Source organism: Stegostoma tigrinum, chromosome 20, assembly GCF_030684315.1.
Source record: "Stegostoma tigrinum isolate sSteTig4 chromosome 20, sSteTig4.hap1, whole genome shotgun sequence".
NCBI lineage: Eukaryota > Metazoa > Chordata > Chondrichthyes > Orectolobiformes > Stegostomatidae > Stegostoma > Stegostoma tigrinum.
In genome coordinates, this window is record NC_081373.1 from 17173791 (window position 1) to 17192148 (window position 18358).

Below are 18358 nucleotides of genomic sequence, written 5' to 3' on the forward strand. Positions count from 1 at the left end.
TATTAATTCAACCATTATTAGATGGATTTGTTTGGCACACTGTTGAATTAGGTAGCGGGAGCAACGCAAACTGTGGCTTGCCCTTGAGTTATCTTTGCACTACTGCAATATTGTAAAATTTTTAAAATTCAAAGTAGGTACTATCCTTTGTTAATAGTTGAAAAGCTGAGTCTGCTTTTGATTACAGTAACTGTGACTGCTGCCAAATTACCTCATTATACACAGAAAGCAGAAATATTTCAGCAAGATTTCTCTCCCGCTGCTGCACATTTCCTGTACTTCATCTGCGCACATTATTAAATCCTAATTAAGCTTCATTGCTTTCTCAAACTAATATACGAGTTTGAAGAAAATGGTACCTTTGTCCATCCCTCAGTGTTTATACAGATATTTACAGCTTTTCTCTGGTGGCACTTGGGACAAAGAGTTCCAGCACTGCGTTACAGATTACAGTACGAAAGATCAAGGAGCATTACTTGCTGGATAAAGTCCAGAGGAGGAATTTTCACAAACCGTTGCCTGGTGTGGGGTGGGGTTTCAGGAGAAAAATGTGTCAGATAAATGAGATCTGCACAATGTCCTAATTTCAGCCTACAGGAGGTGATATGGAGCGGGAGCTCTGCACAACATGGAAATTACAGGAAATGTGAATTTGAAACCATGCAAATGACAACTGTGCACAGATCTGTAGGCAGAAGCTTGTTATTGTAATTGTCTCTTTGGAGACTGTCATGGAGAGTGTTCAAAATATAAAATGTTTTTCACAGCCTTCAGCCATCTTGCATTGAGGTCTTGTCTGCAAAGCCGATTCTTCATTGCTATAATTTTGTCTGGTGCCTGTCTGTTTCCATTGGGAGACTGTAACTGAGCCTCAGGATGAACTGAGTCTTCAGTAATCAGTTTGTGGCCTGCTATCTTTCCTTATTACAAGACACTGCTGATAAACTGCCTTGGTATGGCTACTCAATGTAGAGTGAGAAAGAAAATCAATTACCCAATTTTAAACATGTCCCTAGAATTTATCCAATATGACCATTCTATTTGGGCAAGATTAGGTAGTACGTATGGCTGTGCCTGTTCTCATTTGTTTGGTATGTGAAAGGTAATCTATGATGTTGCTTTTGGCACTTGCAGAGAAATTGCAGCACAGCATTGAGGCATGACAATCCTTTCCAGAGCTCTTATAATTTATAGCAATTTAATATTCAACGTAAGCTGAATTCTGTTCTCATTCAGGGAAGCCAACATTATATCCTCTGATTTTCCATTCATTCCCACAATGGACTTATTATCAAAGATTTAGAAGTAGGGAGTTCTGGTAATCCAGAAACACTGGAGTTACTCATTGTCTGAAAAAAACTGGTCAGTTTGATTGCTGGGCACCAATTGATTACCAAAATTAGCCACATAGGTTAAAATTTGACTAACTTATTTTGATCAATATTGTGATAATTGAGCCGTAGTCAAAGAGCATCTGATGATTTTTACCTTAGTGCTTTTGTAATCTAGTTGGTATCTTTTTAGATGATTCTGATATTTTAGCATGCTATATTTTAAGCTCTAATGAATAAACCTCCCACTAAATAACCAAAGTAATATTTCTGTGTAAGAAATTCTCCTTGGACATTAGAATCAAACAATGATATTGTTCATAAGAAAGCCATTTAACCTTTTGTAACTGCGCTGCCTCTTTTGGTCAGCCAGCTCTTTACCTGTCCCCCTGTGCTATTTTTCATTTCAATTTTGCCAGTTCCCTTTTGCATGTTCATGTTTCTGCCATTCTCACATGGAACACATTACAGATCACAACTTGCTGCACTAAAATGTCTCCTGAACAATTCTTGTTTATTTCCAATAATCTGAAATATATGTCTCCAAGTGGATAAGAGCATAGCAGCATAAGCAATAGGAGCACATCTAGACCAGAATGCCCCTTCTGCTAACTCTGTTATTCCTAACAGCCTTGGCTGACCTTCAACTTAAACCTTGCTTTCTAGGCCACACTCTATTCCCTCAAGGGCCCTAAAATCAATATGTGTCAGCCTAGAATATATGCACCATTGAACTAATGTGGTTCCAGATCTACAATAACATAGTTGACTGTTAATTGACCTCTGAAAATGCCTTGCATGTTTTGGTAAATATGATTATGCCAGGCTGCTGCTTGTCTAATCTCCAGATCACCACTCCTATTTTTTTTAGCACATTAACACAGTTTTAGTAAGGAAGACTTTGCAGGGTTGACTAGGCAAAGTTTGAAACGCCTGGGTTGATACCAGTTGTAGTGATTGGAAATGAGGGCCAGGTTGACTATGAGATCCCCAATTGGCACAGGTTAACAACCCCAATCAAGGATCTCACAGTTAATGAGATCCACTTGGCCCTTGTTCCAATCATTACTCTAGAGAACCATCTTATTTTATACTTAGTTGTCTTGCCTGTAGTGGTTTGAAAGTGAAGGAAACCAGAGGAAACCCATGCAGACACAGGGAGAATGTGCAAATTCCACACAGACAGTTGCCTGAGGGTAGAATCAAACCGGGGTCCCTGGTGCTGTGAGGCAGCAGTGCTAACCACTGAGCCACCGTGTTGCCCCCATTCGTGTCTCCTGACTTATTTCTTCCCACATCCTGACTACTGCTGGGAAGCCTGTACACAATTCCCATCTTTTATCCTTCGTGGTTCCTCAACTCTACCTAGACAGATTCTATGCCTTCTGACTCTATATCACTTCTTGTTATCAATTTAGTTTCATTTCTTTCTAACAAGGCAATATTCCCCTCTGCCCATCAGCCTTTCACTGGGATGCATATCCTTGGACATTTTGTTCCCAGCCCTGCTTCCCTTGCAGCTGTGCCTCAAATCATGTGATACCCACAACCTTATACCTGCCAATTGCAATCTGCAATACGAGCTCAGTTACCTTGTTTTGTATACTGCACACATTTAAGTACAACGCCCTCAGTCCTGAGTTGACGGTCCCCCCTTCTCATAGTTGTCCCCTCATTCCTGATCCTTTCCAAAATCACTGTTCTATTACTTGTTCTGTAAATTTTAATAACTTCTGCTGACACCTACCCGCCTTTAATTTTACCCAAAATAATCACAAATGTGCCAATTTGCTCCTAGCTCAAGTAGTAATTCAGAGATTACTATCTTTTTGCTTCCATTTTTTAAAAGTTCTGCGGTGAGCTACCGTTACTGCCTCAGCAGAACCTCTTTCTACCTATGTGGACCACGACAACTGGATCTTTCTACTGCCACTCTTAAGCTGTTCTGCAGCCCAGATGAGTTGTCCTGAATCCTGACAGCAGGCAGGCAACACAGCTTTTAGGACTCTCGATCTGGTCACAGAGAACAGTGTCTATTCCCCTGCATATACTTTTCCTGATTACAACTACATTTCTCTTTTCCTGCCTCCTCTGTACAATGGTGCTATGGTCATTTTGTTCATCCTTTCCTAGAGCCCCCACTCTCATCCAAATAGGGAACAAGAATCTCAAATCTGTTAGACAAACTCAAGGGCTCAGTCTTCTTTTGTACTACCTCCTTGATTCCTCTACCTGCTTCACTGGTAGTCTCACTCCCCTGCAACTGACCAATGACTGAATTCAAAGTAGTTAATCCAAGGGGTGTAACTGACTCCTGAAACTAAGCGACCTTGTAACTCTCTCCTCCCTGATGTGTTGCAGCTTTTGAAGTTCAGACTGCAGCTCATCATCACTGTGCCAAGGTTCCTCAAGCAACCGTCACTTGCTACAGATGTGGTTACTATGAACCAAACTAGGATCCACCAGCTCCCACATCATGCAGTTACAGCACATTGCCTGGCCCAGCATCTCTATTTTAATAAGTTAATTCTTAGCTTGATTTTTTAAAAATTCCTTCTGGTCTTTTAATTTGTAACTTGTATTTCCCGCACTTAACTTCAGTCTGATAATAATCTATAAAAGATAGTCAAATGAGGAGTTATCACCAGGTGATGAACTTGTTGTTTACCTGTGATGTCACTCTTTCATGCTGGGCCCCTGACTGTGGGCTTCATTTTATCCTGTTGAAAAAATTTCATACCAAACATGAGCCAAAAAAATACACCTCTTCCCCTCTGCACTGAATTCCCACACTGTCTCCAAATTCCCTGAACTGTATACTCACTTGGGATGTGTCTCACTCTAGATGTGATCACTCCTTCTGACGGTCCCATTGGAGGAAGAGATGGCCTAGCGGTATTATCACTAGACTGTTAATCCAGAAACTCAGCTAATGTTTTGGGGCCCTGGGGTTGAATGCCACCAAAGCAGTTAGTGGAATTTGAATTCAATGATTAAAAAAAACTGGAATTAAGAATCTGAGGATGACCATGAAACCGTTGTTGATGATCAGGAAAGACCCAGCTGGATCAAGGAAGGAAATGTGCCATCCTGATTTTGCCTGGCCTACATGTGACTCCAGACCCACAGCAACATTGTTGCTGCCCTCTTAAATGGTCTAGCAAGCTATTCAGTTGTATCATTCGTTATGAAGTCTCAACAAAGAAATGAAACCAGACAGACCCCTGGCATCAGCCTAGGCACTTGAAAAGACAACAGCCGGAATAGGCCTGTTGACTCTGCAAAATCGTCCTAACTAACATCTGAGAGCCAGTGCTAAGTTTGGGAGATCTGTCTCACAGACTAGTCATGCAACAGCCTGACAGAGTCATCTTCGTGAAATCATATCTATCCCACCAGCAAGACAGACCCAGCAGAGCTGGGAACACAGTGATTTGCAATCAAGAGGGAGTTAGGTGCCCTGGGAGTCCTCAACATTGACTCATTATCACATATATTCCTCCCTTGGTTTAGTATTGAACAATACTTGGAGGAAGCACTAAGGATAGCAAGGGCACAAAAGGCACTCTGGGTGGGGGATTTAATTGTCCACCACCAAGAGTTGCTTGGCAATCTACTGTTCAAGTTTGTTGTGACCTCACCATAGCTGCTAAACTGGGTCTGCAACAGGCAGTGAGGGGACCTCAGGGGGAGAAACATATTTGACCTCTTACCAATCTGCCAGCTGCAGATGCATTTGTCCATGCACTGCACAGTCCTTGAGGAGATGAAGCCCCCCCCCCCCGCTTCACATTGAGAATACTCTCCATCATGTTGTGTGGCACTATCACTGTGCTAAATGGGCCAGACATCACACAGATCTAGCGAAGTTAGGTGCTGTGGGCTGTCAACAGCAGCAGAATTGTACTCCAGCACAATCTGCAACTTTGTGACCTGGTATATCACTCACTCAGCCATTACAATCAAGCCATTGCATGGACCCTGGTTCAATGGAGAGCGCAGGAGGGTATACTAGGAACAGCATTGGACGTGCTGAAAAATGAGGTGTCAATCTGGTAAAGCTACTGGCCTGGATTACCTGTGTGCCAAACAGCATAAGCAGCAGGTGATAGAGCTAAGTAACCCCACAACCAAAGGATCAGATCTAAGCTGTGCAGTACTGCCACATCCAGTCCTGAATGGTTTTGGACAATTAAACAACTCACTGAAAGAGAAGGCCCCACAAATATCTTCATCCTCAATGATGGAAGAACCCACACATCAATAAGGCTAAAGCATTTGCAACAATTCTCAGCTGGAAGTGCAGAGTGGATATTCCAGCTCAGCCTCCTTCAGTGGTCTCCAGCATCTCAGATACCAGTCTTCAGCCAATTTGATTCATTCTGCATGATATCAAGAAAGAATTGGAGGCACTGGATTCTGCAAAGATTGTGGACCCTGACAACAATCCAGTAATAGTCGTGAAGACATATTCTCCAGAACTTATCTATCTGACAACGTGGAAAATTGCCCAGGTCTATCCAGTGCACAAAATGTAGGACAAATCCAATTACTAGCCACTTACTGTCCTATTAGTCTACTGTTGCTCATCACTAATGTGATGGAAGGTGTCATCAACAGTAAGCAGCACCTGTTCAGCACTAATGTGCTCAATAATGCCCAGATGGGGTTTTGCCAGGCCACTCAGCTCCTGATCTAATTACAGCCTTGTTTTAAACATGGACAAAAGGGCTGAATTCCAGAGGTGAGATTAGTGACAGCCCTTGACATAAAACCCCCATTCAAGAACCCCTAGCAATACTGACGTAAATGGGTACCAATGGGCAAACTCTCTGCTGGTTAGAGTCACACCTGGCATAAAGGAAGATGATTGTGGTTGTTGGAGGTCATTCTTCTCAGCTCCAGGACATCTCTGCAAGAGCTCCTCACTGTAGCATCGTGAGCCCAACCGCCTTCATCTACTTCATCAATGACCTTCTCTTCATCATCCGGCCAGAAATGAGGATGTTAGCCGATGATTGCACAATGTTTGGCATCGTTTGCGATTCCTCAAGTACTAATGTAGTCCATGTTCAAATGCAACAAAATCTGGACAATATCTAGGCTTAGGCTGACAAGTAATAAATGATGTTTGCACCACACACATGCCAAACAATAACCATCTCCAATAAGAGACAATCTAACCACTGCCCCTTGACATTCAAAGGTGTTCTCATCACTGTACCTCCTAGTAATAACGCCTTTGGGGTTACCATTGAGCAGAAACTCAAATGGACATAAACATAGTGGCTTCAACAGCAGCTAAGAGGCTAAAAATACTGTGGTGAGTAATTCGTCTCCTGAATCTCCAAAGCCTGACCACCATCAACAAGTTACAAGTCAAGAATGTGATGGAATTTTCCCCATTTGCCTGGATGAGGGCAGCTCCAATAACATTCAAGAAACTTGACACCATCCAGGCCAAAACAGCCCATTTGATTGGCACCAGATCCACAAGCATCCACTCCCTCCACTACTGACGTTTAGCAATAGCTGCGTGTGCCCTATCTAAATGATGCACTACAAAAATTCACCAAAAGATCCTGAGACAGCATCTTCCAAACCCATGATCACTTGCATCTAAAAGGACAAGGGCAGCAGATACAGAAGAACACTGACCCTCTGAGTCACTCATTATCCTGACTTGGAAATATATCATCATTCCTCCATTGTCACTGGATCAGTATCCTGGAATTTTCTCCCTGAGGGGATTGTGGGTCAACCTACAGCATGTGGACTGCAGCGGTTCAAGAAGGTAGCTCACTGCCCACTTCCTAATCCAATTAACTCCACATGACATCAAGCAATGACTGAAGGCATTTAATAAATTTGAAGGTGCTGACAAAATCTGACTTTAGTACTGAATACTTGTGCTGCAAAACCAGCTGGTCTCAGTGTAAGATAGAAAATTCTGAAGGGGCTTGACAGAATAGACTCAGAGTTTGTTTTGTGCTGGAAAAGGAGAGTACAGTTTCACAAGAAGGGCTGATCATTTAAGGCTGAGATGACAAGAAATGTCTTCGTTCAGAAAAGTTTGAGGGATTGTGAATTTTTTCTGCTAGAATTTGTGGATGCTTCATTGCTGAATCTGTTGGAAGACAGATTGATTGTTGGTGTCTCAGAGTCAAGGGAGTGGAGAAGAATGTGAAGTTGGGGCAACAGGTCAATCATAATTATTTTGAGTTAGAGCAAGCTCAGAGCACTGTAGGTCTGTTTCTGATGTTATTTCTTTAGTTTATATGAGTAAGTTAATTGACCTGGCAACTGCAGTTTGTGTGTAAGTTACTCAGTACAACAGAGGGAGGCAGCAATCTGGAGTAGGTCTGGTGCCATTCTTCCTCCAGGTACTGCTGTACTCTAACTACATTTCCACGTCGTAAATAAATTATTTCAGTGTTTGGTTTCTTGCCACAAATCTATAAAATATTTTATAGGTATTAAAATATACTAGCTCCAAGCTTGCAATTCATCACAAAGGATTTTGCAGTAACTGGTAGCAAGACGCAACTGTATTCTTAGTTAACAGGAGTTAACTGCTTCCTTTTCTTGTCTGACTCCTGTACTGGTCACAACAAAGTTCGAAACTAAAAAGCGGAATGATATTACCGATCATACCAGACTCTCTCTATTGCTCAGAATCAAATTAGCTATGTTAGTTAATTAACAAATTAAGCACAGGTTAATTGTGGACAGAACTTAGTCAAGCAACTAATGAAAGGTCATTTACAAAACAATTATACTGTGCAGATATATGCAACAACTCATCTTGAAAAATAATACAGGTACACAACTTGGATAACTGGAAAACCAATATTAAAAGCTCTGCAGAATGTTATCTTAAAAGTACATTTGTCCAAGTTAAAAGTTCAGAAAAAATATTATTAATCACAGATTGTCCAACTGTTTGTCAGTAGTAAATGTATTCACAATACAGGTCGATGGCACTGGGATGCCTAGTTAGATGAATTATGACTGGTAACGATTATGTTCCTGGAGACAATAGAGTAGATTTTGAATTTCTCTTCAAGAATTCTTTGCTTGCAATGATGAGGCCATTGATGGATTATCATTTCTCAAATTTTCAGGAGAGAAATGTTTAAGGAAAAGAGTGAGGGCAAATGCTCCAAGCAGCTTATCTCTCTGACTGTCTGTGTTCATCTCCATTAGTTTTATTACCTCCACAAATTGTGTGACCTGTCTGAAAGTGTTGCCGACTTGTGGTCTCCAGTTAAACTTTACGTTCCTTTCAAATACAAGTAAGAATTTCTGTAAATATTTTAGAAGAAAAGAGTTAATAAAGTGAGTATTTCCTTTAGAAAGTGAGTTCAGAGAACAGAAAATAAAGGGATGGCAGATGAATTGTACAGGTGTTTTGCATCAGTCATCACGATAGATAACACAAGTAACATCCCAAAAGCAACTATCAGTTAAGAATAGGGAGGGAGGAAGTCTGGAAAATTACAATCACCAGAGAAGTTGTACTGAGTAAATTGTTGGAGCTACAGACAGACAAGTGCCCATATCCTGATGGACTTCATCCTAGGCTCTTAAAAGAAGTGGTTAGTGAGACAGTTGGTTAATTTTAATTTTCCAAAACTTACTACATTTGAGGAAGGTCCCATTAGATTGGAAGAGAGCAAATATAATTGCTCTATTCAAAAAAAGAGAGACAGAAATCAGGAAACTACAGGACAGATAGCTCTACACCTGTCATAGAGAAAATAGTAGAAACTATTATTTAATAAGTCATAAGCAGAACACTAATATTATCCAACATAATCAAGCACAGTCAACATTGTTCTATTAAAGGAAAATCATGTTTAATCTATATTGGAGTTCTTTGAGGAAGCATTATGTATTGTGTATAAAAGAGAACCAAATGGGCGTACTGTTCTTAGATTTTCAGAAGGCATTTGAAAATGTGCCACATCAAAGACAATTGTGGAAAATAGAAGTGGGTAACATATTGGCATGGATGTTAGAATGGCTTGCTGACAGGAAGCAGAGAGTAAGTATATATGCATCTTCTTCAAGTTGGCAGAATCTAACAAGTGACATATTATATGTATTAGTGTGGGATCTCAATTGTTTACAACTTATATAAATGACTTCAGTGAAGGGATAAAAGATATGGTTGCCAATTTGTTGATGAAACAAAGATAGGGAGAAAAGTAGATTGTTAAGTGGACAGATGGAGGCTACAAGGAGATAATGGGTTAAGTGAATGGGCAAATGTCTGGCCAGTCATGTACAATGTGGGAAAATGTGATATCCATTTTGGCAGGAAGAACAAGAAAAGTATAACTAATTGTTTAGAGATTATTTAACTCTGTAACAAGGGATCTAGGTGTTGCTGCTGTTAATTAGGAAAGACAATAGAATGTTATCATTCATTATAAATGGAATACAAACAGTATTACAAAATACAAAATGACCCCAAACTTTCTGCTTCCTGCAGTGTTCTAATAAAACTCAACACAGTCTGACAGAATCACACCTCATTTTCTGCTTTGATGCTTTACAGCCTCCAAGGTTCAGCACTGAGTTCAACAGCTTCAGAGCATGATCTCTGTCACCCATTTTTATTAGAACTTTTGCATGCCATATCTGGTTTGTGTCTTAAAAATCGAAAGAACTACGAATGCTGTAAATCAAGAACAAAAACAAAGTTGCTGGAAAAACTCAGCAGGTCTGGCAGCATCTGTGAAGGAAAATGCAGAGTTAACGTTTCGGGTCCACTGACCCTTCCTCAGAACTGCTGAGGGCTCTGAGGAAGGGTCACCTGACCTGAAAAATTAACTCTGCTTTTTCCTTCACAGATGTTGCCAGGCCTGCTGAGCTTTTCAAGCAATTTTGTTTTTGTTTTTGTTCTTGTTTGTGTCTTGTTGGCTTTGCTTTCAGCAGAACGGGCCCATTTTTACCTTCTCACACCTAATATTTATGTCTGTTGTACATCTCTATTTTTCCTTAGCCACTATTTGCATTTATTTTGTCTTTTGCTCTGGACACCCTCACCACCTTGCTTCTCCTTCCCCTCTGTCAGCAACATAGAAAATATTCTCCAGCCCCTTCCAGTTCTGAAGAAGAGTCATGTCAGACTCTTGAAAGACTAGGATGCACTGCAGTTAAAGGGGATTCTGTAGACGTACTGAATTTGGATTTCCAGAAGACATTTGACAATTTGCCCTGTAAAAGCTTATTGCAAAAAGAAGCTTATTACACACAGTAGGAGCTTGTAATGCTTTTCTTATTGGGAGGATGTGAAAAGTGGAGTGCTGCTGAACTCTGTGCTGGGGCCTCATCTTTTTATAATGCATATCAATTGCTTAGGTGACGGGAACTAAGGCGTCATAACTAAATTTGCAACTGACACAAAAATAGCTAGGAAAGTATGTTTGATGAGATTGTAGCAGGTTGCAGACATATAAAAATACATTGAGTGATTGGACAAGATCTGGCAGATGGAATAAAATGTAGGAAAATGTGAAGTTGTTCACTATGGGCAAGGATTATTTTAAAAAAAGTTTATTACTTAAATGGAGAAAATCTTCAGAATCCTAGTGTTCAGAGAGATGTTCCAATGCATGAGTCACTGAAAGCTAGTATGCAAATAACAGCAAGAAATTAAGAACGTTAATGGAATGCTGATGTCTTTTATTATGAGAGCAATTGAACATAAAAACAACGATGTAATGTTTCAGTTATACAGGACATTGTTGAAATCACATCTCAAATATTGTGTGCAGTTTTGGCCTCCTTATTTAAAGAAGGACATAAAAGAGTTGGAGGCAGTTCAGAGAGGTTTTACTAGATTGATAACTCTGTTTTTTGAAACAAAGTAAGCAGAATATCTAGTGGTCTGATTCTCTTCTTGCAACAAGAATCAAGGAAGATTTTATTTGAACTGGAACAGTGAATTCGAAGAAAGCATGTACGCATTTTCTTAACCTTATACCTTTGCTAATGTCCACTTTTCTGAGGATTCCTTTGACATTCTTATTGCTGCAGTTGGTCTCCTATGTAACTAACAGCAACTGGCTATAGTATATCCTGCCCAATGACTGAAGAAGGGTGTAGGCCTGAAATGTTAGCCTTCCTGCTCGGCCTGCTGTGTTCATCCAGCTCTACACCTTGTTACCTCTTCTTTTACAATTGAAGCTATTTTTTGTATCACTTTCTGTTTCTAGTCTTTCACCTTTACTACTTAGGCACTCTCTTACTTGTTCCCTAAAACACATACGTCTTCAATCTGCAAGTATTCTATTCCTCTAGTTTCCATGTTGATTCCTCTTTGAGCATGTCCCCACCTATAACTATATGTGTAAGATAGACGTAGAAACTGGAAGTGAAAGTAGGCCATTTGGTCCTTTGAGCCTGCTCCATCAATGATCGTGGCTGATCCTCTATCTGAATGCCATTTTTCTGCTTTCTCTTCATAACCGTTAAGGTATATAACATATAAAGATTTATTAATCTTTATTGTACATACTCAGTGACCTGGCCTTCAAGTGTAGAGAATTCTACAGGTTGACCACCTGAGTGAAGAAATATTTTCTCAACTTAGGCTATTTAGAACTACCCATAATATGAGATTGTGATCCCCTAGTTCCAGACTTCTGAACCAGAGGAAATACCCTATTTGCATCTATTCTGTCCAGCCCTGTTAGAATTGTAATCATTTTAATCTCCCATAAACACTAGTGAATTCAGGCCAAATGGAACCAGTTTCTCCTCATGTGTCAGTCCTGCTATCCCGAGTATTAGCCTAGTGAATCCTAATTGCTTGCTGCACATGCCTGTTAACTTGCATTGATTAGCGTCCAAAGATACTCAGATCCTTATATACATTCACATTTCCCATATAATCACTATTTAAATGTTAACCCTAACCCTCATTCTGTGTCTTTCTATTTTTCACACCAAAGTACATAAGTTAACATTTATCCACTTTACAGTACATCTGACATTTGTATGCCAAACTTATCTGATATTCCAGAAGCCTCCTTGCATCTTCCTCATAACTCACAATCCCACTTAGTTTTGTATCATCAGAAAACTTGGGAATATTGCATTTGATTACTTTTGTCCAAGCCATATACTTACCTAGGTTAAAAATATAGCTGGTCCGAAGTACTGACCCCTGCAATACACCATTAATCACCCCTGCCACCTGGAAAAAGACCTATCCATTCCCATTCTCTGTTTCTGGTCTGTCAACCAATTTTCAATCTATGCCAGTGTATTTCCCAATCCAATCTCTTTAATTTTGCCTACTTCTATGGGCTTATGAAAAGCATTCTTGAAATCCAAATATACCATATTACTGATATCTGTCTTATCAATTCTAAAAATTACATCCTCCAAAACACTGCAGTAGCTTAGTAAATATGATGAAGCAAGATGTCATAGGTATCTGCCAGAAATGCCGCTTTTCTTTGAAGTTTGACGCTCACCTAGATGAGTGAAGGTTGACGGAAATGCTATTTTTCAATTCTTCCATAGTCATGATTTGCCTCACGTTCTCAAATTTTTTCTCTACCTTCAATGATCTAAACTACTGATCCTACAGCATTTCTTTGTTCCTTATAGACTGTACAAATGCCTGATTAGGTATGTTTCTTGTGGACCTAAATTTTAATTCAAAGTCAAGATCTTAAGCATTGAGTATTACTTTAACAGTTCTGTAACCTTCAGATCGTTCTTAGACAAACTGGCATTTACATTCATACTGTGTTTCCCAAAAATAGTTTGTAACAATGCAATCCAAATACCTTTTAGCCATTTTGTCTCCAAAGTTACATTTTCAAATGATGTGATTTATGGTGTTTTGGCTTTCATTAACAGGGGGATTGAGTTTTAAGAGTCGTGAGATCTTGTTGCAGCTCTATAAAACTTTGGTTAGACCGCACTTGGAATACTGCGTCCAGTTCTGGGCGCCCTATTATAGGAAAGATGTGGATGCTTTGGAGAGGGTTCAGAGGAGGTTTACCAGGATGCTGCCTGGACTGGAGGGTTTATCTTATGAAGAGAGGTTGACTGAGCTCGGTCTCTTTTCATTGGAGAAAAGGAGGAGGAGAGGGGACCTAATTGAGGTATACAAGATAATGAGAGGCATAGATAGAGTTGATAGCCAGAGACTATTTCCCAGGGCAGAAATGGCTAGCACGAGGGGTCATAGTTTTAAGCTGGTTGGTGGAAAGTATAGAGGGGATGTCAGAGGCAGGTTCTTTACGCAGAGAGTTGTGAGAGCATGGAATGCGTTGCCAGCAGCAGTTGTGGAAGCAAGGTCATTGGGGTCATTTAAGAGACTGCTGGACATGTATATGGTCACAGAAATTTGAGGGTGCATACATGAGGATCAATGGTCGGCACAACATTGTGGGCTGAAGGGCCTGTTCTGTGCTGTACTGTTCTATGTTCTATGTTCTATTTCTCAAGTCCAACCTCAATAAAAGTAGGCACTAAATGTAGATAGCTAACTAAGTCAAATTCCTCATTAGAATCATCCTCTGAACTTTTACTATTAGTTTCTTCTTTTACTGTAAGCTTTTCTGTGTCGTTGTCATGCTGTTTGATTTCCTTATCAGTTTAGAGTTCAAGATTTTGTGGCGAAATTGCGTAGAGTATTTGTGGATTAGAAGACAAGACTTTGAACTTGATGTTTGTAAAATGGTAGGGAGCGAAGACTGCAAGACCCCTTTAAAAGATGATGTGCTTTTTCTGTGCTTAGAGATTCAAAAAAAATGTCAGGGCTGCTTATGGGTTGCACATTTACAGACGTCTCCTGAAATTGAAAGATTTGTATTAAAGGCTGTATAGTTAGCAATCGAGGCAGCAGTTTTGTTTTGTTATCAAGGCAACCGGTTGAATATCAGTCAATTAATTTAAACCAGGCACTTGAGACTAAAAACTAATTAAATTTGATGGTTTTGACAACATAGGCTCAATCGTATTGTAAGAAATTGATATGTCATCTAGGGTATAGAAGAACAGGGCATTTGAAAATCAGTGTGAGAGTGACGTGCCATCTGATAGAGTTAACAACGATCAGCTCTAAAGAGTAAATCAATGGCTGTCACAGAATTCTCTAGGTTCTCAAGAGTAACCATCATTTAACTAAAGGAACAGCAGCACTCTTAGCTAACAGTCCTGACACAAGAATTCGACAGAGCAAGGCATTCCTGATTGAAGATCAACGGAAAAGGCACAGAACATTCCGGAAGACATATCCTGGCTGTAATTTTAAGAGACTTGAGGTTTTTTTTCATTATTTTGGTTTATATAAGCGGGATTTGTATTTATTGGAAGGCATATCATTAGAATCTTGTTTTATTCATGAATAGTTGGTAGTTAGAGGGGAATTGTTTGTTGATAGTTCAGTTAATTTTTTCACTGTTAGAGTTAAATAAATTGTTACTTGTTGATTATAGAGTGAATGTCATGAGTTTATATCATTTAACTACCCCTTTATAACTGATTGGTGATGAGAGGCAGGTTATACCACTTTTCACACTTCTTTTAACAGATGATGGAGCGAGGTGGGCTTCTCTGGCTATTTTGGCTTTAGATATCGGGATGGGGTGGGGGGGAGGTCTTTATAAAAAGTTCTGGGTTCTATTTCCCATTCCACTGTTATTTTCATTCCTTTCTCTTTCCATTGCTCTTTGCTTTTCTTTCTCCCCTGCTGCCATTTTTCCTCTTTTTAAAAAATTTTGCTTCCTCTCTATTTTCCCTGTGCCTCATATCGTTTCATTTCTAACTGAATCTTAGTCAATCCTAGCTGTTACATCTGAATTTCAGATTTTCCTCCTAGTTCTAAATGTTGGTAATCACTTTTAACATCTCATCATTACAAGCTCCTGTTTTTATTTCAACTTGCAATTTATCTGATGACTTTCTCAGTTTAACCTTAAAGATTTCATCCTAGATTCTTGTGAATTGCAAAGAAAGCTAACAGTAAACATCTTTCCATTAACACTACAGGTTTTTGTAGACACCTGCTCTCTGATACATCCAGGATTACATCAACGTTTCTAGAAGGAATCTCTGATCTTTGTTTATAGGAACTCATTCACATAAATAACCAGCACCAACCATCTGTTTTGAATTCCAAAATGATATTAATAAAAATATATAAATTATACTTTAATCATGATATCTCTGGACTGGATTTTGTTATCAGCTCTAGGAACACCATTCTAATTTAATTTGATATGTTTCTGTTCAGGTTTCTTTTTGTTTTAGTTACGATGCCTCTTCAAGGTTTGTCAATTTCTTAATTTGGTTCCTTATCTTTTATTAATTTGCTCAAAATGTGTAGAGAGAGTCAGATGTGACACTAGGGTAGTAGTTAGGAGGCAGGGATTGCATCCCTTGGCACATCTACTGTCAAGGAAAAGAATTGGTGTCTTGTACTTCAATATCTAGCTTGGGTCTATTTGGTACTTATAGGTTGAATGGCTGTTACATTCAGTAGTATGTCTCTGAACAGTATTATGTTGCTGATTGTTAATCTTGAGACAAATGTGCGAAAACACCTTGGTTCAGTTTGTAAATCATTTTTTTCCAGATATCAAGGCAAAGAGGGATGGGCACCAGCATCTTACTTAAAAAAAGTGAAGGATGATCTTACTCAACGAAAAAAGCCTCTTACTGGGCCAGTAGAGATCATTGGAAATATAATGGAGATAAGTAACCTACTGAATAAAAAATCATGCAGTGAAAAAGATGTTCAGACAGAGAACGAATCTAACTTTTATGATCATCCTCCACTCACGGCAAAGGAAATCAGTCTCCCACTGCCCTGTGACCAGACCAATGGTGATGCAACTGTATTGACAACAGCAGAGAAAAGACTTGGCCGAGGAGCTTCAGGGTCTCCGGCTGTTGCCCGGGTTGCTCCTCAGAGGGCAAACATAGGTATGTGATTGAAGGTACATTTTGTGTCCTGAAGTGGAGCTCTAGCATTTGAAAATGTTTATAATTTGGCAATATTGAGCTAAAATCAGTTCCTTAGCAAAATACTGCTATCATACATATTCAAATTATAAAAGTTCTCTTAATTGTTGATAGACATTGTAAGACCATGAGACATAGGAACAGAAGAAGGCCATTCACCCATTGAATCTGATAATTCTCCACTCTGCTTTCCTGCCTTTTCCCCATAGTCCTTGATTCCATTGCTGATTAAAAATGTCAAAAACATGAAAATAATGTGTATGAATATACATAAACCCAGCCTCTACGGCCGTCTGTGGCAAAGAATTCTACAGATTCACTGCTGTCTAAGAGAAGAAATTAAATGTCTTAAATGGGCAAACTCTTACACTAAGGTTATGCCCTCTGGTCTTAGACTTACCCACAAAATGAAACAGCCTTTCTCCATATACGTGATAAGTTCTCTAAGAATCTGGTATGTTTCAATAAAGTTGCCTCATTCTTCTGAACTCCTATCAGGCGCAACCCATCAGCTTCTCCTTATAAGACAGCCCCTCCATACTCAAGAACATCTAATGGATTTTCTAAGGACTACCCCCAATTCCAGTATATCTTACCTGAGGGAAAAGGTGAATGTAACTGTTCACAGTCTTCCAGTTGTGGTGTACCTAGTACCTTGTTTAATTTACCTTTAGACTTCCTTACTTTTATACCTTGAATTAAAGGCCAACGTTCCATTTGCCTTCCCTAACAACTCTAAACTTGTGTGGTTTTTTTTGTGATTAATGTAAGACTCCCAAATCCTTCTATGCTGTAACTTTCTCTCTTGAATAATGTTCAGCCCCTCACATTTTCCTATTTCATCTGCCCAAGTTTTGCCCACTTACTTAACCTGTTTATGTTTCTCTGTGGGCTCTTTAAGTCTTCCTCACTACATGCCTTTTCAGCTATTAGTGTGTCATCTGCGAGCTTGGCTATCATGCATTCACTTTGCTCATCCAAGTAATTGATATATTTGTAAATAATTCATCTTTGTGGTACTCCACTTGTTACACCTTGAAAATGCCCATTTATCCCAACTGTCTGCCTTCTATTAGTTAGCCAATCCTTTATGTCATATTCTTTTTGCATAAAGATGTTACATTGGCAGTTTTCTAAACCTCTTGGACTTTTTTCAGAATCTAAGGATTCCTGGGAAGATTACTACCCTTGCATCAACCATCTCTGTAGCTACTTCCTTTAATATCCTAGGGTGCACCTCATCAGGTGTAGAAGACTTATCAGTCTTTAGTCCCATGAGTTTCCCTAGCACTTTTTTTCCAGTTATAGTTATTGTATTTATTTACTCTCTGCTTTTCGCCCTGATTTCTTAGTTTTTCTTTGGAGTGCTATTAATATCTTTTATGGTGAAGACTGATGCAAAATATTTATTTGGCTCATCTGCCATTTCCTGGTTCTGAAAAGGATTTATATTCTCTTTGGTGTCTCTCTTCTCTTGATAGAAAATTAGAAAGAAACAAACTTTTGAGTGGGGACTACAGATTTCATTGAGGTGACAACTTTGCCACCTTATGTCTCCCACACCTGTCTCTCTACTCCCCGCCCATTACCTATTCTGCTCACACCATCTGTCATGTTGCACCCCTACCCCCCCCCCCCCCCCCCCCCACCCAACCCCAACACTCAATCATGTTACACACTTCTCTCCAAAACATTTCAAAGAGGCTTTAGGATACTTAAATCCTATTCTCAGCAAAATTGTACATGTAATTTTTATAGCATTATTACATGAGACTAGGTAATGACCTGAGTGCATGTTATATAATAAGTGATTTGGAAGGTGATGAAGGAAGAAAACAAAAGGTAACACACCTCCATTTTATACGCTACCCTCATCCACCAATGCCCTACCCCCGATTCACCTGTCACTTTGCGACTGTCACTCTATTTCCTCACTTATCTGATGTCTTAACCCCCCATCATCCTTCTGTTCTCACCAGATGAGACCACATCTAGTGCAACATTGGTTGAGAGAGGGACAAGACAGGCAA

General features: G+C 39.6%; 1 protein-coding gene across 4 annotated transcripts in view; it reads left to right on the plus strand.

Annotated features, from left to right (window-relative positions):
* Positions 1-18358, plus strand: part of sh3pxd2aa (SH3 and PX domains 2Aa) — a 293361-nt gene that overhangs the window by 247907 nt on the left and 27096 nt on the right. For all 4 annotated transcript variants that reach the window (XM_048550881.2, XM_048550883.2, XM_048550882.2 and 1 more), the window contains one exon: positions 15940-16289. In XM_048550881.2, coding sequence (XP_048406838.1) covers positions 15940-16289 — 350 coding nt within the window. The remainder of the gene's footprint in view (positions 1-15939; positions 16290-18358) is intronic.